The sequence below is a fragment of the Oreochromis aureus genome, linkage group 15 (assembly GCF_013358895.1).
Source record: "Oreochromis aureus strain Israel breed Guangdong linkage group 15, ZZ_aureus, whole genome shotgun sequence".
Taxonomy (NCBI): Eukaryota; Metazoa; Chordata; class Actinopteri; order Cichliformes; family Cichlidae; genus Oreochromis; species Oreochromis aureus.
Genome location: NC_052956.1, coordinates 35,450,016 through 35,473,214, shown reverse-complemented (window position 1 = coordinate 35,473,214; position 23,199 = coordinate 35,450,016). Strand labels below are relative to the sequence as shown.

The window sequence follows — 23,199 nt, the reverse complement described above, 5'->3', positions numbered from 1 at the left end:
CGCTATCTTCCAGTAGTAGTTCTTAAAGGTCATCAAGACACTTAAGTTTTATGTGTTGAGTATCCTTGGATTGATAATCTGTCTCATCTTGAAATTGCCTTTTGGTCCTAAATGTCCTGCGCTGTCCATTGTAGTTGTGTTTTATGAAATAGTAATCGGTGTACAAGCCAGAGTCTAAAACATGATCTGGTAGCTGCACCTGGGTCTGTGTGATGAATTTCAAAACATCATAATCATTTTTTCCAGGATAGAGTGGCTGCCCTGTAGCAAGCTCCACAGCTACCAGTCCCAGGGACCATATGTCTATTGCTTCATTATATAGACTACCAATCATAACCTCAGGTGCAGTATAACCAACCGTCCCTACACAGTCACCAGGAATCACTGTAGAAGCGGGAAATGCAAGACCAAAGTCTATAAGTTTGACGTTTCATTCAACAGCTCTCACTCTCACTCATCTGTGAAGGAGGAGGCGTGCGAACCCACCTACTGGAGCCCTGAGGCATTACCAATGGATCGACGCACAATCAACCCAGGCAAAACTTTCACTACTTATCTCCCTCTACATTCCCACTGCATATTTTATTCAAAAACATAGTCAAAACAACAAATAAAACGATAATAAAGGTATGACACAAAATATAAGGAACAGAGATGTACAACTCAAAAACTAATCAAATTTATGATCCACCACAATGACACAAAGAATCATTCCAATGTGTGTGCATGCACTTATTATTATATATATGCACATATTATTGTTCACACTAAATTTGACCCTAATGAGTTTAATATGAGTGAATTAAAGAAAATGTTAGTTTTGGAGAATTTTGAAATTATGAAACTGAGTCATAAAACTTTTTGTGTATTTGTTTATTTTTTCCTTACATACCATGTCAAGCTTTTCGCTGTATAGTCATGTCATAGGTTTGGGAGCAAACAAGAAATTGATTAAAATGTTCTCTTTTATTTGAACAATCATCAACTTCATATATTCATATTTATTCAAGCAGTGTTTTTATAGCTTTTTTTTTTTTAACCCTGGCCTCTCTCCTCACTGGGCTATGGAACATGCAAATACCTTTATGTTTAAATTATAACACCACATTCTAACCTGTCATTTCATTCTATACTCAGCTGACCTGTCAAATGTACAAATATGACTGTGGAATTTGTATAAAATTATACATTTCATTTTTTATGCAAAGTTTTATCAAGATCGCTCTTTTTATCCAGGAGGAAATAAGGAACACATATACATAAAATCTTTATAGTATAATGATTACCCTTAGAAAAGTGGTCCAAAGGCATAACGTTGCATAATGATATTTCAGTTTAAACATGGAAAAAAAAAAAAAAAGGATATTAATCTCACGCAGATTTGGATGTTGAACTGGAGCAATGATGCTGGACAAGACTAGTTTTTAGCATCCATGTATACCTGTGCTGTTAGACCAGCAGAAGAATAAAACTAGGTCTGATTTTAATTCAACAAAGTCTTATTTTATTATGAGTGCAGTCTTAACCACAGCTCCATGGTTTATTGAACAGCATCCTTCAAGATAAAAGGTTTGGATCTTTGCAAAATCAAACCATGTGCATATATTTTTGTAGTACAAGTAGCATTTTTTTTTTTTTTTAAACCAATTCATATAAAGCACTAAATAAAACAAAAAACAAAACTACAACAACCAACAAGATTAAAAACTGTGCCCTGTTAAAGCATGTGTGTTGAGAAGAAACCCCAAATATACAAGTCTCTCCTGAGTGCAAATTTTACAGTACGAGTTATTCAATGTACAAAAGCAATATTGATCCAAACATGACAACAAAATGACTTCATGCAAGAAAGAAAACATGTGGGTAATCAAGACCTTTAACAAAGTGTTGTACCTGAGGTGCTGACTATCGAATCTGCATGTTTGAACTGATAAGAAAAACCAGCAGTAGAATTATTAAATGCCTCTGAAAAAATATATAAAGTAAAGGAGCAAAAACCTGGCACAGCACATCTTTACAGCTAGTTACTCCTAATGCTGTTAATCTGCTAATCGTAACGCTATACACATTCTGGTGGCTTAAATGTTTAACAAAACACTTGATTTTTATTAAAATAAATGTAAAGTGCTGAAAAGCAACATTTTTACTAAGCTAGGGAAATCAGTTTGAATATTTTAACAACAGCTACCTTTATAGAACATTAGAAGTAAGACAAATTAGAGGAACTACTGCTCTGGTGTGCAGATGGTTGTGTAAATACAGCTTGTAGATAGCTATACTGCAGTTTTCTTGTTACCAGTCTGTAAAAGAGCATGTGATACGACAAATAAAGACTATACCCAGTGCGGGCTGCTGTTGGACTGCACATCTGGAGCGAGGGCGTACACAATCTTGCTCACAACTCGATGTCTAACAGTACTGTGAGTGGCAGCTCTCTCTCTGGCTGAGTTTTCTTCTTCTGTATCCTTTTCAAAACTAGCTGAACTTCTCTCTCCCTCCTCCTGCTGGTTCAAGAGAGAGGACAAGGACTCCAGGACCAAGTGGAGCTCATCTCGTGCAGACATTACGGTCTGAAGACAGGGAAGCTGCGGGGTCGGGGCCCCAATTCCATCCTTGGAAAGGCCGGTGATCAGCTCGTCAACAGCCTTGGCAGAAGAGGAGATCATATCTCTGCAGCTTTTGAAGTCTTTTCCTAGGAGGAGGGCAGCAGGGACAGACTGGTCAACCATCCTTAAATCTACCAACACTGCTGCCACTAAACTATCAGAAAATAATCTGGAAGAGCTAGCATTGGCCTTTGCCCATCAAGGAAGTACATTAGTGTAAGTGTCTGACACTGTGAATCAAAAACTTTACCATGTAAGGCTGTAGACAGAGATGAATGCAACTGTCTAATGGCTTGGTTCAGCTGGAACAGTTTGGTTGATGTCATCCTCAGTTTCTGCAAAAGTGAAGCCAAGGCGTCCTCCTCCCCTTCCTCTACCTCCTGTGGTTCCGATTCCCTCTCCTGTTTGCAGACATTAGTACATACACATAATGACAACAAGACTGCAAACAAACAGGACATGCTTTTAAGGCAAGCCACAACTTCATCTGTTAAATTACATACAAAACACAACAAAGATCCTATCATAATGTGTATAAATGTACTATTAACTAAATGCAGAAAGTTTTGACTCCTGTATTTTGCTTAAGTTATATTTTAAAGGGTGAACAGAATACATTTTACACAAAAAGTGAAATAAAAGAATTGCAGCCAGTGTCTGAATCACTATAAGCTGAAAATATTTTGGGTTCAAGCCTCTGTTACATTTACCAATAGTGAGAAAAACACCCTGAAAGTAGCTTTTGGAGGATATAACTCAGTTTTATTTGACTACAATAACACTGTGGACAGCATAAAGCCCAGCTGCCTACATGTGTCATGTATTGGTTTGAAAAGGTAAAAAGGGCAAAATAAAACCTGCTACTTTGTGTGGCTAAGATAAGGACAAACAAGCCTGTTAGCTGTGACTTATGCCCCTTCATTCAACACATTCATTACGCGGACGATCACCGAGGGATGACCGCAGAGAGATAAGCTTACGGCACACTGAGCTTTACGGGAGCAATAAAGGCTGAGTGGCATCTTTAACGGGGCTGTTGTGGCAGCGAGTCTTAATCCGTAACATTTAAGCCTGTGTCAAGACGGAGGATCGTTTTTAACCTTTACCTACAGGATGCTCAGCTGAGCGTGCACTGTTGTCTTTTTGCTCTGGTTAAACCAAAACAAGTGCCAGGACTTTTGTAATGAAGCTCCACAAAGCAGATAACTAATGCCATTTATTCCCTCCCCCAATTTTGAAACATATTTTTTAAGTCTATGATTACATTCTTAATAAAAAAAAAAATATGAACATAATGAAACAATAGAGGCTAAAAAAAAAAAAAAATTAAGCTGCATTATGTTGTAGATCTGATTGTGAAAAAAATTAAAGGGTTTAGAGAAGGGGTGTCAAATATAAGGCCTGGGGGCAAGAATCGGCCCAGCGAAGACCTGAATCTGGCCAACTAGAGAGCTTTAGAAAAAAATATGAAGGAGTATGTAGATTTTCAACTTCTAACTGCATTTTCTTAGGTTTTACAGCTTTTCCTATCCTAGCCATAAAGTCATTAGTTAAGAGATAAACAATTAAATGACGGGAAAATTACAGTTTTTCCACTTTTGGTGCACTTGCAGTAAACTAAAAAACATAAACATTTATAATTACAGGACAGTCTGTGCAGTGAAAAGGAGTTTGACGTCCCTGGTTTAGAGGCTACAGATTGTGGTTTTTAATGGATTCTGTTGATGAAACTTACCGAAATATGGCAGTACATGTAGCTCTCCAGAGCACGAGCTAAATCAAGAGTCTTTGACTTAAGGCTCTGGAGGACCTGCATATAACAATGACAGGTATCATGGGTAGCAACTCAAAAAACACTTTAAAAAAAACACACCAGGTATAGCATTTCTGTGGTACAAACGAGGACAAAAAGGCACAACATTTTAAATAAGCGAGTGATCTCTTACTGAGCTTCTGGGATAGGACAGTTGAGCCTCTCTCAGCATTTCCCTGGTGATGGTGAGGCTCTCCTCCAAGAGAGATCGGACACCCTTACCAGTTCCCTTCATTAGACACGTGACCACTGAAGGCTAATGATTAAAAAAACAAACAAACAAAGGGACACAAATGACTTTTTATGACCACATTATTCCAGTCAGTTACCAGAGCTACAAAGAATGACAGATTTCAGATTGTTTGAAAATTAAAAATTAACCTTTCACCCTTTGAAGATTAATGGGCAGCAACAATTTGTGTGTGTGTGTGTGTGTGTGTGTGTGTGTGTGTGTGTGTGGGGTAATCAGAAGTTGGCCACTGCTTTTCTTCTTAATTCCAGTGGAAGTAATAAGGGTGGACTTGGTTTTTCCACTCACAGCTTCTACATTTCGGCTTATTTTTGTTAAATAAATAATGACAGTGTGTGGTATCATGTTTTATTATTCATATGAAGTTTATGACCTGTTAGGGACCAGATAATTAATTATATCCCAATACATAAAACCTTAGCATTGGTGTACCCTGTTACCATGGCTATACCTTACACTCACATTCATACAGTTAATAGTTTTGATGAGGGGGCATGAGTAGAGTGGACCACAGTGCCCAAACAGAGATCTCCCAGCTAAATTTTTGGTGGTCTTACCTTGCCCATAGTCTGGGTGCCCAGTCCCGTGACATTCAATGACATGCCCGTCACCACCGCCATGTGGCCAAGTGCAAGCAAAGTTGCATCCAGGCACTGACTAGTTTTCCTTCGGGCTTCTTTCACCATCGATGTGATCTCAGATTCGCAACCCTGGATGTGAGGGCGGGAGAGGAATGTTTCACTCAGCATCGAGTCGGCACAAACAAACTGATACACAGGTTCAGTTCAAATTTATTTAATAGTGAATCAATGCAAGCGAGAGAGCACAACAGCCGACAAAGTCTGAAGGGGCAGTAAATAAATTAAAATGCTAGAAAAAATTAAAAGTAAGGATCGAGAGGGGAAAATTGTGTGTTTAAGTGCTGAGACTGGTAAGGAATTTAGATTTAGTTTCCATATATTCATGTTCTGTTTGGGGCTTCAAGGTTGAGAATTCCCTCAGCTTTGCCATTTCCATAGACAGAGCTCAAACAGCTCAGAGCTAAGACCCGTCAATCAATGCTCTGCATTTTGATTAGCCACCCCCTCTCCAAACTACGCAAAATTGAAAATCATTTGTCAGCTTAGATTTTGCACTCTTTTTGACTCATTCATATACTGCAAATGCCAGAAAACCCAGACATCATGTCAATGCATAGCCTTTAACTTAAAAAAAAAGAAAAGAGAAAAAAAAGGCTATTGATTTGCCTGAACTCAAAATGGGCAGAGTGTAATGATTAGAGAATAATGATACAATCTGCATGTAGGCTGGCTTAGCCTTTTATCGTCACCATGCAGAAACCTCAATTTGAAACTTTGTGTACTGTCACTTTAATGTGTGATACCTTTTTCTTACCTGAATCAACATCTGGAAGAACCCTCCCATCTTCTTGACTTGGCTTTTAAGTTCCTCGGCAATCGTGTAGAGCAGACCGGAGGAGGGTTTAACACTGGCCAGCCACTGCATGGTTACAAACACTGCATTCTCTAAGGCTGTCGTGGCCTTCACCAACTCAGTTTGTGCCACCAAATTACCCACAAACACTGCAAAAAAAAAAGACACCACCAAAAAGCACCACAATAAAAGTTTGTGCCCAATAAACACCAGGCCACCTTTATGAATGTGGCCCGGTCATACATGCCTTTTGGCTCAGCTCTTACCTTGGCAGAGGACGAATATCCACAAATTATTCTTCTAATCATTACCTATCCATCAGTAGCTATTGATTTACTAATGTATAATGAAGTTGACTGGAACTCACCACTGTCCTGGCTGTCATCATCCAGACCGTCGTATAGGTCAGATATAGTTTGGACGGCCACGTAGACCAGGTTTAGATCTGAGATTAACCGATCTGCCATGCTCTCCTCAGACCCTGTAGAACTACGCAGACGAGCCAGTGACTGGCCAACTAGCTCCTTGCAGATGCCAGGCATCCCAGGGTCTGAGATGCTGGAATGGAGGGAGGGGGATTTGGTCACACCCATTAACCCTGGGTCAGACATAGAGAAGAGTGGGTGATGATCATTTGTCACAAAAATCAAATGTAGTCGAGTGTTTAACAGCTGTAGCACTGAATGCTGCATGCAGGTCTGAAAATTTATATTTATGTAACAATGTCGCATTTTAGAAAGACAACAAGAGGCAGCTTTTTGCTACTCAGTTCCACAGACATTTGCCTTTAAAGAACACGGCGTTAAATATTTTATGTATATTTTCTTGTGTGTCTTACCAGCAGACTGTGAGGAGCCACTGTGGAGGCTCTGAATGGGATGCACCCGGATCTCGTAGAGACGCCCTGAGATCCTTTTGCTCTTCAGCAAACTCCTGCTTCTAAAGCCAAACCAACCAGAAACCCACTTGGTACTGCTGCCAACGTTCAACATTTATACTGACTTTTTCTTTAGACACAGGAGAATAAACTTTACTTGAAGGAGAAACCCAGAGGTGGAAAGGTCAGTAAATAGAGATGATTGTTTAGGCAAAGGTTTAATGGAGTAAAAGAGCAATATGGTGGAGCCACAGAGCCTGTGCAGTGTTTCATTTGGCTGTGCCTGGTGGTAGTTTGGGAACACCAGGACTGTTTGACAAGAATAACCACAATGTGAGGGGGAAAATGTTCTGCATGCACAGCAGATGCTGTGTGTGTGTCCACCATACCGCTTTCAAACAAACACCTTGGCCTGACCTGCATGCATGTGAAAATTAGTGAACACAAGAAATACACCAAAGAGGGGACTCTTCTTTGGGCAGAAAGTTTTCAGGAAAAGAGAGAAATCAGTACTGTTTAACTACCAAGAAATATGTGCCAGGTTGTAAATCACAATGTTGGAAACTGGGAGGACTGTGAAAATAACTCAAGTATTCCAAATTTACTTGAAGTATTTATCATCACGCAACTTTCCACATACGAAAAGTAAAACATTTTTTAAAAAAGGGATCTGTTTTTGTGGCACGCTTTGTGTCCACTTGTTCCCTTACAGAGAGCGGGTCAATGCAAATCAGTGCAAAAATGCTCACTTCTATTTTTTCCTTCCTAAAAGCTGTGATAAAGATGAAATGTAAAGTACATGCACACACACGCACACACACACACACTTCCCTCAGGGACAAGCAGTGTTTTTGAAAACTTTCCCGCCTCCATATTTCAAGCAATTGATCAAGAATACCTATTAATTCCCTGAAAGATGCTAGGAAGAAGGATTTATGAATAGGAGGAGCTGGATAATTACCTTCGTCGAGAAAAGGAGGAGGCAGAGGAAGAGGAGGCTGATATATCTTGCTCCCACTCATCATCGGGGTCGTAAAACACATTGTCATCTTTAGAGCTGGAATCCCCCTGTGGTGAATAAACTCCTGATGACATGTCCACTCTCATTTACTCAGCTTAATGAGAAAAGCATCGCAAAGTGAGGCAGCATCCCTCTGTCAGGCATAAAACAATCCATTCTGGACTATAAATGAGGTCAAACACTTAGGAAATTTGCAAGTGACTGGAGCTGATGTCAGGCTCTGAATTTGCAAAACAAGGAAGAGAGAGCCGTGCAGGCTGAACAGGTGTGCTTTGTCTTACTAGAAAACAAGTTAATCTGAGAAAGACATGATAGTAAAAAAAGGTTATGAATTTGAACGCAGAATTGATCCCAGACTTACCCGTTCGAGCTCCCTCATGGCAGCAATGTTATTTTGGAACTTTTCCAGACACCAGAAAGTGGTAATTCCCAGCTTTGTGTTTTGAACTCGCACCTGTAGCACACCACTGCACTTCTCACTCTCCGAGCTCTCGTGTCTAAAACGGAGAGTAAACTCAATAAAAATAATAAGGTCAGAGGTTCACAGCAGCCACATGTTCATTTACAGCTGTATTTTTGGCTGTGGTGACCCCTAAAGGGAGTAGCTAAATACAAAGAAGACTGGAAATAAGTTTACATGCTTTTACTTTTGAAATGCCAATTTTTGGGTTTACATGATGCATAATAAAAAAAATATATGCGATTTTTGCCCATCCTTTCTTTCCTACCTGCTGAACACTGTGTGTTTCTTCAGTTTAGCACTGATTTTATTGGCTTCCTCAATCATCAAGGACAACTTCATGGCATCCCACTGTGGAGAGACTGCAACAGAGAAATGAAACATTACCTTCAACTAACAGCCCAGAGTTAAATATCATTTGGCTCAGATGATCTTTACTTAGCAGTACAAGATAGTACACAGCAGGGATTCACTGTAAAAAGGAACAGTTAAAATAAGCTACTCACTGGCTATTTCACTCATTTTCAACAACATTTCTCAAAGACCTTATAAGGAATTACAGTAAGATGCAGGTCGCTGTGCTCTACATTCTGCCGATTAGGGTTGAGAGGCTCATAAATTCTGACATTAAATCCATTCATCTAATATGATGATTGTACAAACAAATGAACAGAATGAGAGGGCAGCATAATGGTCAGACTCTCCAACACTCCTTACCTTACCAAAAAGTCATTTTAAGGCAACATTGACTCGAGTCAAATAAAACAATTGGATATAAAAGGAGCATCTTAGAGGGGCGGTTTCTCAGAAAATAAGATGGGCAGAGGTTCAGCTATCTGCTCCTGTGTCTAATGTTTGTAAAACAAACAAATATACTATCATTATAAGACTCCAGGAACCTGAAGAAATCTGTGCACAAGGGACAAGGCCAAAGATTAATACTGAACACCTGTGATCTTCAGGCCTTCAGGCAGCACTGCATTAAAAACAGGCACGATTCAGTCATGGAAATCATTGTCGTAAACACTGTATGCTGGGTCAAAGAAGAAGCTAATGGCACTGGGCCAAAGCTCTTCTAAAATGGTCCGGAGCAAAGTGGAAAACTGTCCCGTGGTTAGACAAATTGAAATTTGAAGTTCTTTTAGACAAACATGGAAACCATGTTCCCCAGTCTAAAGAGGAGACGGACCATCTGGCTAGTCATCACCGCCCAGTTCAAAAGCCTGCATCTCTGATAATATGGAGGTCCATTAGTGCTTTACATATTTACTAAGGATTATATATGTCTTCGGTGTACGTTGATATAGTGGCAAACAGCTTTTCTCTAATGCTTCTGCTGGTCAGGACAACTCTGCTTACACGATGTGATCCTTACTCCCAGACACGTTCAGTGGCGACTTAACTTACCATGTTGGGGTGTATGGTTTTGCCTTAAAGCTCTTTTCTTCTGAATCTCCTCCAGCTCCATGCCGATCTTTTTCTTTTCCGCCTCCAGGGCCTCGACAATCCTCGCTTGGCGCACACGATGCTCTTCCATAGCCTTGAGTGAGTCATGGTAATGTAAACAACATTAAAAACCATCAGGGTAAAACATTCCGCCTGAAGCCAAGCTCCACGGTGGCTCGAAACGCATCCCAAATGGTTAAACATAAAGCCCAGAGTCAGCATATTTGCTAATGCTCATTCATAACATCAGAAAACATGAGGATGAGCAAACGAAAGGGGGTGATGTAATTAATGAATATAGATTTCCTGTATGCCTACTTCCAGAAAAGCGAGAAGCTGACTGCTTAAAATATCGCACATTTCGCCCACCTACCCACCCACCTACAGTCAGAGGGGAAATAAAAGAAAAGGCACCAGTCTCTTTGTGGAAAAAACTGACGGTACGGCGGTCACATTCCTGAGCTATTTTCACTTTTATCCATAAAAAAATGCCATCAAAAAGTGATTGTTCATGTCCTGTTTAATTTTGCCCAATTCCCCTGCAAGGCCGTCTCCACCTGCACCTGAGATCCAAAGGGTTGCAAACACACAGAACCTTCACACAGGAGGCTTCCCATAAAGGCCGACCGGCCAAATGTAAATTGGGTATTCTTTTTTTTTTTTTTTTTACATGTGCACAAATCAAAATAATCGAGCCCATTCTTTTTTTGTTGTTTCCTCAATTTAATCAAAAATCCTAACCTGGGTCTCCATGTGGATACGGAGACGTTTCCTCTGGACATCCACCTCCTGCTCCAACTCCAGCTTGGCAATTTTGAGCTCTGCCATCTGGCTGGCAACCCTCTGCTGCTCCAACTCCTGTTGGTGCTTCCGCTCATTCTCCTCATTCTGAAGGAACGAAATGCTGGCATTTATCTGTAGTTTGCATGATCTGACAGGGTATGAGAGTGTGCAAAACTCTACTATGCTTAAAGGTTCTTTAAAAATGCACAAGTGTTAAGAAAATACACCTAACAATTTCAATTTGAGGTTTTAGTTTACAATATTACAGTAAATAAAAATTACAGACTGTCAATAATCTTATACAGGGCTACAGTGATAAATGACTGATAATATCATCCAACTGGCCTATTTCTAGATTTTAAAAAAAGAAAAACAAGAAGAGAAAGTCTCGGATACCAGCTCTCTCTCCAAGGCTCGGATCTTTTCTTCATAGAGCGCCTTCTGGTCAGAAAGCTCTTTCTGAGCCACTTCTTTTGCCATCTGGATTCCTTGCATCATCTCCTGCTTTGCTTTAAGATGGGCTTCTTCAATTTCTGCCTCAAGCCTGAGAAACACAAAAATGAGAATTCAGGTTTTGATAGTATGGAATTACATTTTATCAGAAAAGCCTCCGTCTGGCCGGTTTTCCCTCCACTCACAGCACTCTTTGAGCTGCAAGGAGCTCGTTTTTAGCAAATTCGAAATCTTTATGACCGTCGCCTTCGCCTGTCCAGCATGACGCTCTCTTCCCAGACTGCACCTCTGCAGGGTGATTAAATCGGAAGTAGTGATCGCCTCCAAGAATCACCCTGTCGCCCTAGAAGCCGGACAAAAGACACAGATCCAGAGAGAATCATTTATGAAACCATTTGGGCCTTGCGTGGACAGATCATTGTGTTTGATTTACAGTGAGTAACAGAGGGAACAGATAGAAGGACACAAAAGTTAGAACTTGCTGCTTTACTTACATGGTGTAGGACTGTGGATTCAGAGAGGAGGTTCCCATTAACAAAAGTCTTGGCGTTTTCCATTGGAATGATACTGACGGTACTGTGTATGTTGGATATAACACTGAAAAAAAATATATAAGGAAATATAAACTATTTTAAGTTAAATGCAAAGAAAGAGGCCAAATATCTTAGTAGGGCTTCATATTCCTTGGTTACATCCAGCCATAATATCTCTTGAAGCAGCTATTCCACCTGACTGAACAATGTGGTACTGTTTTCACACCCCTCTGAGGAGTTGGCCTCACCAGTGCTGGTCAGCAATGAGGGCGCCAGTCAGCTGGATATCATGGCTGGAGTTGGACTTGAGCTTGCCCACCGTGGTGCGACCCTCTTTGATCATGTAGAGAAGCATCTCAGACAACTGAGGGTCCTCGTTCAGATTCACAAGGTTGGGAAGACGGTTGTCCACTTTGAAGGTCACTCCTGCTTTCTGATCACACAGACCAAAATTTATTTATAGAGGGGGGGTTTCATCTCCTTCGTTTTCAGCTTCTTCTTTAACATTAGCATTTGAACACAAGCATGGTGGGTGCAGGATGTTAGAGTAAACTAATAAAATGAAGGTTACACCGAAAAAAGAAATTACCTGCAACTCTTTGGTCTCTTCATGCTTGCGAATTTCTGCTTGCTCAAGTTTCTCCCTCCACGCCCTGCCGGAAAATTTGAAAAAAATATTTATAACTAAAAGCAAAAATGACACAAGAACAAATTCTACCACTAACATCACCCACTGCTAAGTAAACCCCAAGTCATATATTAATATCAGCATTTATAATGGTCGATAAATGAAAAAGTTTTAAAGAAGAGATGGGAGAAACACCCTTCAAACAAGTTAAGAGGGTTGACGTTGCATAGTTCATCCACCAGAGGGCACTCTGCAGCTTTCCAGAAGAGAACACAAGTGTTTGGAAAGCAGCAAAAATAACCAGCTGATCAAAGCAGAGCATAATTTCCATCATTTCCTTCGGGATTAATAAAGTACTTCTGATTCTGATAAATGAGTAGCGCACAACTTGCTGGGGTAATAAATCCCAATTATACTGAAAGAGCATTGTCATATTATCTAAATAACCACACATAAACATTTTATTTAAAAATTCTATATTAGTTGGGCTCTACTTCCACGTCTTTGTACTGCTAAAAATGTCCAATTTTTATTTCTAATATCAGAATGTTGAATGTTTTAGCCTAATAAAATATACACTGGAAAGAATTAAATCTTTCTGTTATTAGAACTCAATAACAAACTGTACGTATCAAGACTGCGCAAATACACAGAAACATATAGATCACTGTAAATATACTATGACTTTGTGTAAGTATGAAGAATAACTTTGAAATTAGCTTTCATTTGACCCCCTCCACTGCAAAAAGAGGACTGTTCATTTGAGGATTCAGCAGGATTATAGCAGTAATGCTGACCGATTGGCCTCAATCATTTCCCTCTCTTGCTGACAGAGTTTATTCTTCAAGGTGGCGATCTCCTGCTGGAAGAGCCTCACTCTCTCTGGTTCAACGCCCTGGGAGCTCATCTGGGCCGCTCGCAGCTTCTCCACCTCTGCCTTCAGCTCTGAAACACAAAAAGTTCATCCAGATTGTTTCCTACTGAGAAAACTGTTGCAGCAAGATTGTGTAAACGTGCAGGGACGATGCCACTTTAAAGAGGGATAATCAGATTTGGTCAGAACTACTCGACACTGTCCCTCAGTGAAGTTGACTCGCTGAGCAGCATTGACCTGGTTTGTCGGTCCGAGTCATATTCACTTTGAGCGTCTCCCGCTGACAGGCATCGTGAATGAAATCCACAGCAAGAGCTCCCCTTAGTGCTAAAAACGTCAAACAGCAGCGCTATCATCTTATGAAAAATAAAACTTGCATGACAGTTAGCCGCCATGTGCAACTGACAGTGCATAAATATGGCCTGGAGGCAAGGTTAGGGCCAGGCTTTAATTTCAACTGGATAGCGCAAGAGCTGGTGATGGATAAACGGGCCGACAGACGGGAGGGTGAGTGGTAAAGGAGGAGAGAGAACGCGATCGGGAGCGAGCGCTTTTCTCTCTCCAGTAAAAAACAGGAACACGTTCACATATAAAGAGAAACACAGGGATGAACAAAAGAGAGAGAGGGGAAAAAGCCTGATGAAGGAGGAGCTGAAGGACAGACATGAAAATATTTATATGTGTGCGTGAGAGAGTTCTTCCAGTCCACAAACACTGACTACACCTGTGAAGCTACTCTGTGGTTTTGGTTGTAAATAAGATACAGGTGTGGCTTTGTGTGTTGAAAGGCAGATGTTCAGGTTTACAAAGAACTACAGGGGGGAAAAAAGGAAACAGAATCTCTCATATAAAAATGATTTTCCCTCCCTCTCTTTTTTTTTTTTTAGTTTAAAAGGTGACCAAGGATTTGTCCAGCCTCACATGTCAAACCAACACAGTAAGTGTGCCTCGAGAAAAAAAATGACTGAAACCCTGCTTTAGACATAAGGCTTATATATAGGTACCTTTTGTCTACAGTATACAAATTTTTAAGCACGTATGTTATGGATGTCTGACCTCTAATGAGCTTGGCATTGGTGTCCTCATTGACCTTGGCCACATTTATGATTGTGCGGGCTTGCTGGGCATATCGTAGAGTGCTCAGGCTCTCCTCCACGTTGCTGCCCGCCGGGCTCAGCGTAGCAATCATGGCCGTCTTAGAGTTACCGCCGAGGCTCTCCTTCAACAGCCTGTGGGTGTCAATTAGAGGAGAACCGTCTCTGCGATTGCTGACAAACAAACAAATACAAATAAAGAAATTGTGCACAAGCACACTGTTCCCTCACCATGTAAGGACAGAGTCTCTGTACGGTATGAAGACTTTCTTCTTGGTCAGCGCTTGTTCTGATAAGGCAGAGATGACCTTTCCGAGCGTTAGCAGTGATTTGTTGATGCTGGCGCCTTCCTATAAAGACACAATTTTGCATAAAAAAAAAATAAATGAACAGGCCAACAATGCAAAGAAACCAGAGCCTTCTGAGACAAGAGACTGTACTCTGATTTGTGAATGATAAAAATTATATACCGTGGTTTACCTAAAAATCTCCAACAAGCAATGATTAACTGCTTAATGACTTAACCACAGATGGTAGTTAACATGTACTCACCCTGAGTCGGTCTCCACTGGTCTGGGCAGAGCGACAGCGTTCGCTGCCTGCCAGATCGATCAAGTTGATCCTGCTGGTGATACTGTGGTCATGTTCCTCTCCTTCCACAAGCTCAGTCTGCACACACAAACACAAATGGATTCACAGGCACTTAATGTAAGCACGATTCATCCGCTCCCCCCGTATTAACGTTGTATTCTTTTTACGTAAAAACTCAAAGAGGGAAAAGAGGTGTAAATACACAGTGAAGAGTCCATACCTTAGTCTGGGTCATGACCAAGGTGAAGACAGAGTGAGATCTGGAGCTCTTGTCATTCATTCCTGTGGCCGCCGTGGCTCTCTGCTTATTCCCGAGCTCCAGCCAGCCCTAAAGAAGAAGAAAAAAGTACTTTAAATTATTATTGATTCTCTGTGTGAAATCTCACTTGAAGATATTCATTTCCATGACAACCCTCTTAGATTCAGTTAACAGGCTTTTTGTCTGCTTGACACTAAAGACCTAGCTTGTTCTTGAAAGCACCCACTAACAGGAGAGTATAAAAAGACAACTGGTTCATCTTACCTGAACATCATCGTAAGAGCGCACCACATTCCTGTGAAGAAATAGCAAGCTGAGCAATTCTGAAAAACGTACCATCCAAGAATGTTCAAGCTTTCAGCGAATAAAGAGAGAAAGACGGGATTTTCTTACGCTGAGAGCTCAGCGACATAAGGCCCGTGGATCGGATGCTCTCTCACCCTCAGCTGGAAAACAAATCCAAACAAAGGTTTTCTACATTTTTCCCCCGGGGTAAGTCAACCACAGTGGCAAGTTAGAGATAAAAACATGTGCCAGGGATGAGTGTCACTCAACAGCAAACTACTCACGGGCATCCTCCTCTGGTTTGGTTCTTCTCTGGTCACCAGCAGGTCATGGATCTTCTCATTGTACACTTCAAAGTAGCTCATCTCTACATGACATTTGACCTGAGATTCAAAAGGGACCCAAACAGATCATTTAATTATTTTTCAGATAAAAATGAAATTGGAATAGAAATGTAAAAAAAACAAAAAAACAAAAAGAGAGCTTACCTCTTCACTTTTTATTGAGGCCAGTTTGGAAAAAAGCTCGTGGCAGAATTTTGGGATCACCCCTACCTCCTCCTCAAAACCCATCATCCTGCAAAACAATCAGTCTTAACACATCAAAGTGACAGATTACAGTACAAAAGTAAAAAAAAACAACAACAACAAAAAACAAAAAAAAACATGACCACATAAGTGAGAACACTGATGTAAATGAAAAGTGAGTCCACTCACGTGTATGATTTACCAGAACCTGTCTGGCCGTAGGCAAACAGGCAGGTGTTAAATCCTTCAAAGGCCCTCAGCAGCAGAGGCTTGGCCAGCGTCTCATACACGGTCTGCTGGCAGGCAAAGTTGGAGTCGCTGGCATCCACTGAGCAGAAAGAGAAGTCGTAGGTGAAGGAGTAGCTCTGCCTGGACTCTGGATGCTGGACAACAGTCTCCTGGCCATTCATGAAGATGACCTGTGAGGACTTCTCAGCTTTCTCCCTGTAATAGAGCAGAACACAAAACTTCAGAAATGTGTTGTTTCTCTTTCTTTAAACAAGCAGCGTGCCAGTGTTTTATACACAGATTTTCCAGAACCAGACTTTAATATACTGACACGGGGGCATGCTTCTCAGTCACCCAGCAGTTAAACACTAACCTGGCACTGAAGGGGCGAACACGCACAGCCACGGTAACAGCACTGTTTTCCATTTTAAGCAAGTCCTGCTGCTTCAGACCCTCACTGGTACTGGGCAGGATCTGTTCAGGAGGAGCAGGATCGGATGTCCTGACCTGGGTCACGTCTCCCTTTTGGTTCGAGGTGTTTGTCTTTATCACCTGCAGCGTCGTGTCAGGTCTTCGCACACCTGAGGTCGTCTTGCTGATCCGAGGAGCCGGGACGGTGTTTTCGGCTTGCTGTGCTCGGGGTTTGGGCCTTTCCAGACTGGCAGATTTGACCAACACTGGCTTGGGAGCTTCTTTTCCTGCCAGTCTCTCAAACACGTCTCGTTTGGCAGCGATTCTCTCAAACGGGGTCTTTCTGGTCGGCGTTTTAAAGGTCTGGGTCTCGTCTGTGTTTCTACTTGAAGATGAAGAAGAGGAGGAGGAGGTCTTGTTCTGTGCAAACCTCCCTTGTGTTTGCACATGAGTCGCAGTTTCTCTTAAGCTCGTAGACCTGAATAAACCAGGTGTCCTCCCGTTTGGTTCACTGAGAACTTTGGGAGTTGACTGCAGGCCACCAGGCTGTCCACGTCCGCTCTTGTCCATGGAGGGAGTCCTGGTCCTGCGCTGCAGAGTCAGTCTCTTCTCCGGAGCTGCTGTGGTGCTTTGGCTGCTGTCTGTCATCGTTTGTTCCGCCGTTTCGGCCCCGGTCTTCCTCCTTGACCGTCTTTGTAGGGTGAGCCGAGCTCGGTAAGGGGTCTGCTGCCCGCTGCCGCTCTTTGACAGGGCAGAGACGACATACGTCCTGTTCACCGGGCGGCTTTTATCTGATGACCTGCTGTCTTCACATGCAGACTCCCCTGATGCGGTCACACTTTTGCCCAGCATCGTGTCGGCTATCTTTCGCTCTCGGCCGGGTGTCCTGGACGTTGATGTTGACAACAGATTGTCGTAATAAGCGGTGTGTTTCCTCGCTTGCACGCTAAATAACGACATGGCTGTGGACTGTTAGAAACCTAAACGGTGTAATTACGAGAGAGGCGAATTAACGGCAGATGCACTTTACACGAACAACTACATTTAAAAACCACGTAAATCGGACGTAAATATGAGTCCATATGTTAGTTAAAGGAAAATAAAAATCCATTCGAATAAATTATTACTTGCACTTGCGAAAAAAAAAAACTTCTTTTGTTTATGTTCTCCTCCTCGCTTCCGCCTCTACCCGCTTCAATTTCAAATCGTCACCGTCACTGGCAGCTGATTGGCTGGATTCTCTGAAAGTGCTACGTCACGTCATGGTCGCGGCCTGTAGGCACTTTATGATACCGCTAGATGGCAGCACAATACCGAGCCACAATAAATAAACTGTGACCGATAGTCGTCTCAGAGATTGCGTACCAGTGGAAAAAATGTGCTAGTCATAAGCTCCCATCTAAATTTAGTCCTTTACCGTTAAAATAAACGAAATGTCTCAAACTCCCTAAATCTACTGAGGAAGGGAGTGAGATATAAATAAAACCTCCAGAGAAACTTTGAGAAAAAATTACCTTCTAGTTGGAATAATAAATGAGAATAAAATCAGACTGATTAAAGTTTGTACAAAAGGCAGGGTGCGTTCAATGCCTTGTTCAAAGGCATCTGGACCTTGGTTCAAGTCTGGATTAATGAGGATTGTTATTCTTCTTTCAGTGCCCCTTTCATGCTCCTCTCACTATGTGCCACTAGTGCCAGTTCTAAGCCCGGAAAAATGTGGAAGATTGTGTGGAGCATTTCTCTTTTTGATTAAGTCACTTTGCACTAACCATACAAAACACAGATCTAAAAAAACAGATATAGAAAACACATTTCATGTATTTATTTATAAACAAAATATACAAATTAAACATTTACAAGTTACACAATAAATAAGCAACTTTTCATGAAAGACTGGAAGAAGTTGCTACTTCTTGCGACGGTCATGTTTCTTTATGATGTCCAGGAGGTTATTTGTGGTAACCAGTGAATCCTCGTGGTCCTTCTTGTTTCTCTGCTTTTCCCTCCTTTGCTGTTCGTGGAGGTGGGGTGAGTTTAAGAGCTGAGGGGGCAAAATGGAGCCAGTGGGTTTGACTCGATTCACCACCTCCAGGAACAGCCGTTTGTTGTTGTTGTTGAGAAGAGTGATGGCTGTTCCTCTGTGTCCCAGCCGACCTGCTCTGCCCACCTAGATGGGAAAAAAAGGTAATATTAGATTAGCTGTTGTAATTGAAAGGTTTTCCTAATGAAACTACAAAAAAGTGATACTAAGCAGTGCTGACTAACCTGATGGACATACTCATCCATTGTGTTTGGCATATCAAAGTTAACCACCAGTCTGACATTGACCAGGTCCAGCCCTCTGCCCAGAACACCTGTACTGATCACTACCTCAAAGTCACCATCCAGAAGACCCTGAAGAGAAAACCACAATTAGAAGTCTGTATGTACCACATACAGCAGACATTAATAATGAACTGCATTTACTGGCAAGCCTATTTTTATAAGCATGTAGTTCCCATAATTATATTTTACACACAGCAGAGATAACAAACCGAGGTGTCCATAAAACAATTCAGCATATTTATGTCTGATATAATCAGCCAGTAAAATTACATACTCTAAAAGTGGGACTCTGGGATTATAAATCACTTTGACTCCTAATAATTTAGATTTATTCTGGATTGTTTCAGGCCTTGTCTGACTGTATCAATAAATCCACACCTCTTCAGTCACCTGTTAAGAAGGTGTCAGTATTTAAGAACTAAAGCACATAAATGGAGAAAGTGTTTTTTTCTGCATTGTGTCTCTTTGCATTGGACATGCAGACTAAAGCTGGGGAAAGCCTCAGCTGTGGGTATCTGTCTGTGCTGTTGAAGATAAACACTTTAGGACACCAAACGTGGAAGCATTGTTTGGTTTTTCTTCCCTGTGCATGTTTTCCCACTGGTCTCACCCGGAGGATGCGGTTGCGCTCCCACTGGCTCTTGTCAGAGTGGATTGCCACGGCAGTGAGGCCCGTCACCTTGGCGACTGCCTCGCAGAGCAGATCAGCGCCGAGTTTACTCTCTACAAACACTACCACTGGAGGCTGGTACAGCTTACCATCCTGAAAAGTGAAAAAATTAAAATAGCAGTAAGATATTTTTTTTTTTTTTTTTTTTACATTTTACATATTTTCTATATAAAATCTTACCAAAAATGCTATATAACTAATACATTATGTATACTATGTGCCTGTAGAGGCATCTACACATCTGGATACATTCCAGCCCTCCAACAGGTAGCAGTAACTGTAACTTGACAAGTCAGGAAGAAATGCATACTCCCAATCACACCTTCTTAATTTTACTGTTCTTTGGGAGAACATATTGTAATCTTGAGTCAACTATTATGCACTATGCTGTAAGAGCTGCTATATATGAAGCAACTGCTTTGATTAGTTTTTGAGTCATGTCCATTCCAGTTTTTCCAGGTTTCCTTGTCGTGTCTCGTCCAAATCCCAGTTTTGTAGCTCTGCAGTTCCACAATTCACTCACTGCTCGTAAGACAATAGCTTTACACTATGAGTTACTGAGTTATAAGAAAAGAGTCTTATGTTACTCAAACTACGACCTAAGAGCACTTTTCTCCTTCAAGTTAATTAAAGTCGACCATTTCTGTTTTATATAAACAGTGCAAGCTATTGCTGGGATTCCTGGAGTGGTACCATGGCACTGTGCCCACCCGTTTCCTTCAGATAGAGGCCAGAGTGTCCACAGTGGCTGTCTAAATATGGCAGAAGGGGAGGCTGGTTCTTTATTGGACTTTAAAATATTCCCACCAACAATAGCCAGCTGTTAAAATACCAAGCTGGTACCAGTGCGTGTCAAGACTGAGCAGTAAATAAACTGTAACCTAAAACTGATCTAATGAAAAACTTTGTGTTTTTCTTCTAAAGTACTTTCTTGGAGTGCAAAGTCCAATTAGACCTGGTCTGAATTCAAAAACTAAAAATATCTACTGACCAGTAAAAGAAACCATATGCTGGCAGTGGAAGTGTGTTCAGGAATACTCCACTTACAATGAACCTTGTAAGACTTCATGATTTTTAATCTAAAAACTCAAACTTAAGATTGAAAAACATCTAATCTATGACCTACGTTGAGAATCTCAAATAGCTTCTTCTTCTTGGAAGGTTCCTCTACCCAAAGCAGGATCTGTCGGACGTTGGCGCACGGCTGGTTCTTCTCGCCGATAGTGATACGTACAGGGTCACGGACCAACCGGGCGGCCAGCTCCTCTGTGCCGGTGGGGATGGTGGCCGACGCCAGAAGAGTCTGATGTTCTTCTGGGACTTGCTCAAGAACCTCCAGAACCTGCTGCTGGAAGCCCATCTTCAACATAGTGTCCACCTACAGGATGCAGCACAACTTTCATGTTGCAGGACTCTTAAAACTGATTTGAATGATTTCTACACAATGCATAGATGAATACTTTCAAAAGCTGTCATTATGTTGTCTGTTCTAAAATACAACTTTTACATTACTAATCCTTAAAGCTATATAAATTGAATTGAACTGAATTACTTTGTCTTAAAGTGCAGAGTTTTTGTCAATTGTGAATTTCAGTATGTTTGTCCTACCTCGTCAACCACCACAATCTTCACTTTGTCAAGCTTCAGCTCTTTCTGCTTCAAGATTTCGATGAGCCGCCCAGGAGTAGCGATGACAATCTAAAGGAGATTGAGAAATGAACAAAACCATGGCATGGGAGAAATGTACAGCCTCAAGCTTTGACTGCAGCAGGAGGAAATTATTGTTTAAGAAAAATAAAACAGAGACTGTACTTTGATGCTGCTCTTCAGGCGGTGGAGCTGTGGGGGAAGCGGCATGCCTCCGACCAGCAGGGCAGTTCTCATGTTGGGGAGTCCCATCACAAGTTCCTTGGCCTGTCTCTCTATCTGAATGGCCAACTCCCTGGTGGGGGTCAGGATCAGAGCCACAGGGCTGCCCACACTGTGTGCTGATTTCTGAAAGCAGAAGCAATGTTACAGACTGCATGTCACCAAGAGAGGATTTGTGAATTTTTAAATGTAAAATTGTTTGTGTCTTTTTGAGAATACATTTATTCAATTCGACTCTTTTATCTGCAGAGGTCATTGGCAACTACGGAGCAGCTTTTCTGTCAGATACTGGAGTCTAATGTCTTGCTAAGGGGTAGCTCAGGAGGGCAAACGCTTGATACAAAAGCAGATTCAGTCCAGATTTACATATTTAGATCTGGGCTGTGGTGCTATTTATCCAGGGTGTAGAAATGTCTGCCTCCTCAAATATAATTTAACTTGATGGCATTTGTATGTGACATATTAGCTTAAATACTGTACCTCGAGTGCCCTCACGACCACTGGCAGCAGAAAGGCTACAGTCTTCCCCGATCCTGTGTCTGCGCTGGCAATCACATCCCTGCCTGTGAGACCAACAGGGACCATCTGCATCTGCACTGGGGTAGGTGTGTCATACCCAGCCTTTTTCAGGTTACCACTTAATGTGGCAGGGAAGCTGCAGTGCTCAAATTCAACAACAGGTCTTGCGACATCTCTCCCCTGGGTTTCTATGCCCAGCTCCTGTTTAATTCGTTGCACTTGCTCCTCTGTTAGGCCTGATATGAACCGATCTTCCCTGTAGAAGTAGCCCGGTTCACTTTCAACCACCCTACCAGGGTCAGCTGCTGGCTGTTGACTTTGAACAGTCATTTCATCTCTATTTTGGTCCTTTTGCATAAATGCATCTGCCCCAGTCCCCATGCCCATTTGCACTAAATGGCTGGCTTTGCATTCGAGACTGCAAACATCATTATCTGTAGCATCACAGATGTACTCTCCATAGCGACCACACATCACACAGGCAGGTTCTCCTGGCTCAGGCCATCTCTGGTTCTTTTTAAATGATTTCACTGGTTCCTCCTCCTCCTCCTCCTCCTCATCATCATCATCATCATCATCATCACTGTCATCTGAGAGGGAGCTGTGTCCATCTTCGGGTGCTAAGCTCTCTGCAGCTGCTTGTGTTGTCGCATCTCGTGTTTGGGTGTCTTCACATGCTTCCTCGCTCTGAGCAGGTGTCTCGGAGCCACTTTTGCTATCCTCCTCTTGAACAACTTTGCTTTTCTTAATCACAACTTGAGCCGATCCCTGGGTAGGTCTCTTCACCTTCAGGGCTCGTGGCAGAAACATGTTTAAATACTACCTGTAACCACAACAAAGCAGATGTAAACGCTCAGTTACGCCAAAAGATTTAGGTGACATGTTATGGCAGCAGCTGCAATTACGTTGAGTATGAAGAACCTCCATAGCTCACTTTAAAAAAAAATAAAATAAAATAAAACACGGCCAAATCGACTTTTTCCAAATGTAAGTTTTAAATAACTCTTGCTGCGAAGAAACAAAGTTTTTCAGTATTTTGAAATTACACTTTCTGAGCCACCATTTGGTTGTTACTTACTCACAAAAACAACATTACCTCTTCGCGTCAAATCCTCCGACAGTCGCAAACAGTTCCCGCCGCACACTGATGCCGCAACATTACTTCCTTTGGACGTTGGGAATTGTAGTTCGTGGAGCCGAGTTGCTTTTTTCCCCTGTTATTTATATCGCTGTCTTTAGCAAA

General features: G+C 41.7%; 2 protein-coding genes across 3 annotated transcripts; both read right to left on the bottom strand.

Moving 5' to 3' along the window:
* Nucleotides 1-858: 858 nt before the first annotated feature.
* On the bottom strand, nt 859-17,773 carry kif14 (kinesin family member 14). Its single transcript, XM_031759325.2, has 29 exons — nt 16,536-17,773; nt 16,124-16,378; nt 15,896-15,983; nt 15,692-15,790; nt 15,516-15,568; nt 15,387-15,417; nt 15,084-15,191; nt 14,825-14,941; nt 14,504-14,622; nt 14,235-14,407; nt 13,102-13,249; nt 12,266-12,329; nt 11,925-12,109; nt 11,638-11,740; nt 11,329-11,486; nt 11,087-11,234; nt 10,649-10,795; nt 9,869-10,001; nt 8,730-8,823; nt 8,363-8,498; nt 7,942-8,048; nt 6,942-7,042; nt 6,471-6,701; nt 6,065-6,252; nt 5,227-5,379; nt 4,553-4,675; nt 4,342-4,416; nt 2,857-3,007; nt 859-2,692 (listed from the first exon to the last, which is right to left on the bottom strand). The coding sequence occupies exons 1-29, from the start codon at nt 17,531-17,533 to the stop codon at nt 2,334-2,336; spliced, it is 4,845 nt and encodes a 1,614-aa protein (XP_031615185.1). The 5' UTR covers nt 17,534-17,773; the 3' UTR covers nt 859-2,333.
* Nucleotides 17,774-18,373: 600 nt separating this feature from the next.
* ddx59 (DEAD (Asp-Glu-Ala-Asp) box polypeptide 59) lies at nt 18,374-23,147 on the bottom strand. 2 transcript variants are annotated; one of them, XM_031759324.2, is made up of 8 exons: nt 23,053-23,147; nt 21,918-22,779; nt 21,381-21,563; nt 21,177-21,266; nt 20,695-20,946; nt 19,509-19,661; nt 18,839-18,967; nt 18,374-18,740 (listed from the first exon to the last, which is right to left on the bottom strand). In XM_031759324.2, exons 2-8 carry the CDS (start codon nt 22,764-22,766, stop codon nt 18,480-18,482), a joined length of 1,917 nt encoding a protein of 638 aa, XP_031615184.1. In that variant the 5' UTR covers nt 22,767-22,779; nt 23,053-23,147; the 3' UTR covers nt 18,374-18,479. The 2 variants fall into 2 exon arrangements, with proteins under 2 accessions (XP_031615184.1, XP_039455014.1); XM_039599080.1 differs by having other exon boundaries at nt 23,035-23,095.
* Between the last annotated feature and the right edge of the window lie 52 nt (nt 23,148-23,199).

Bases quoted from the DNA above. Each gene is read 5' to 3' on its own strand.
- kif14 (XM_031759325.2), bottom strand. From the start codon at position 17,533: ATGTCGTTATTTAGCGTGCAAGCGAGGAAACACACCGCTTATTACGAC. The intron at 14,408-14,503 runs GTGAGGGAACAG...TGACACCCACAG, and splicing joins AGAGACTCTGTCCTTACATG to GCTGTTGAAGGAGAGCCTCG. The intron at 8,499-8,729 runs GTAGGAAAGAAA...TCTCCGTTTTAG, and splicing joins AAACACACAGTGTTCAGCAG to ACACGAGAGCTCGGAGAGTG.
- ddx59 (XM_031759324.2), bottom strand. From the start codon at position 22,766: ATGTTTCTGCCACGAGCCCTGAAGGTGAAGAGACCTACCCAGGGATCG. The intron at 19,662-20,694 runs GTAGGTCATAGA...TTCACTTTTCAG, and splicing joins AGCTATTTGAGATTCTCAAC to GATGGTAAGCTGTACCAGCC. The intron at 18,968-19,508 runs GTGAGACCAGTG...TTTTCTCTTCAG, and splicing joins AGCGCAACCGCATCCTCCGG to GGTCTTCTGGATGGTGACTT.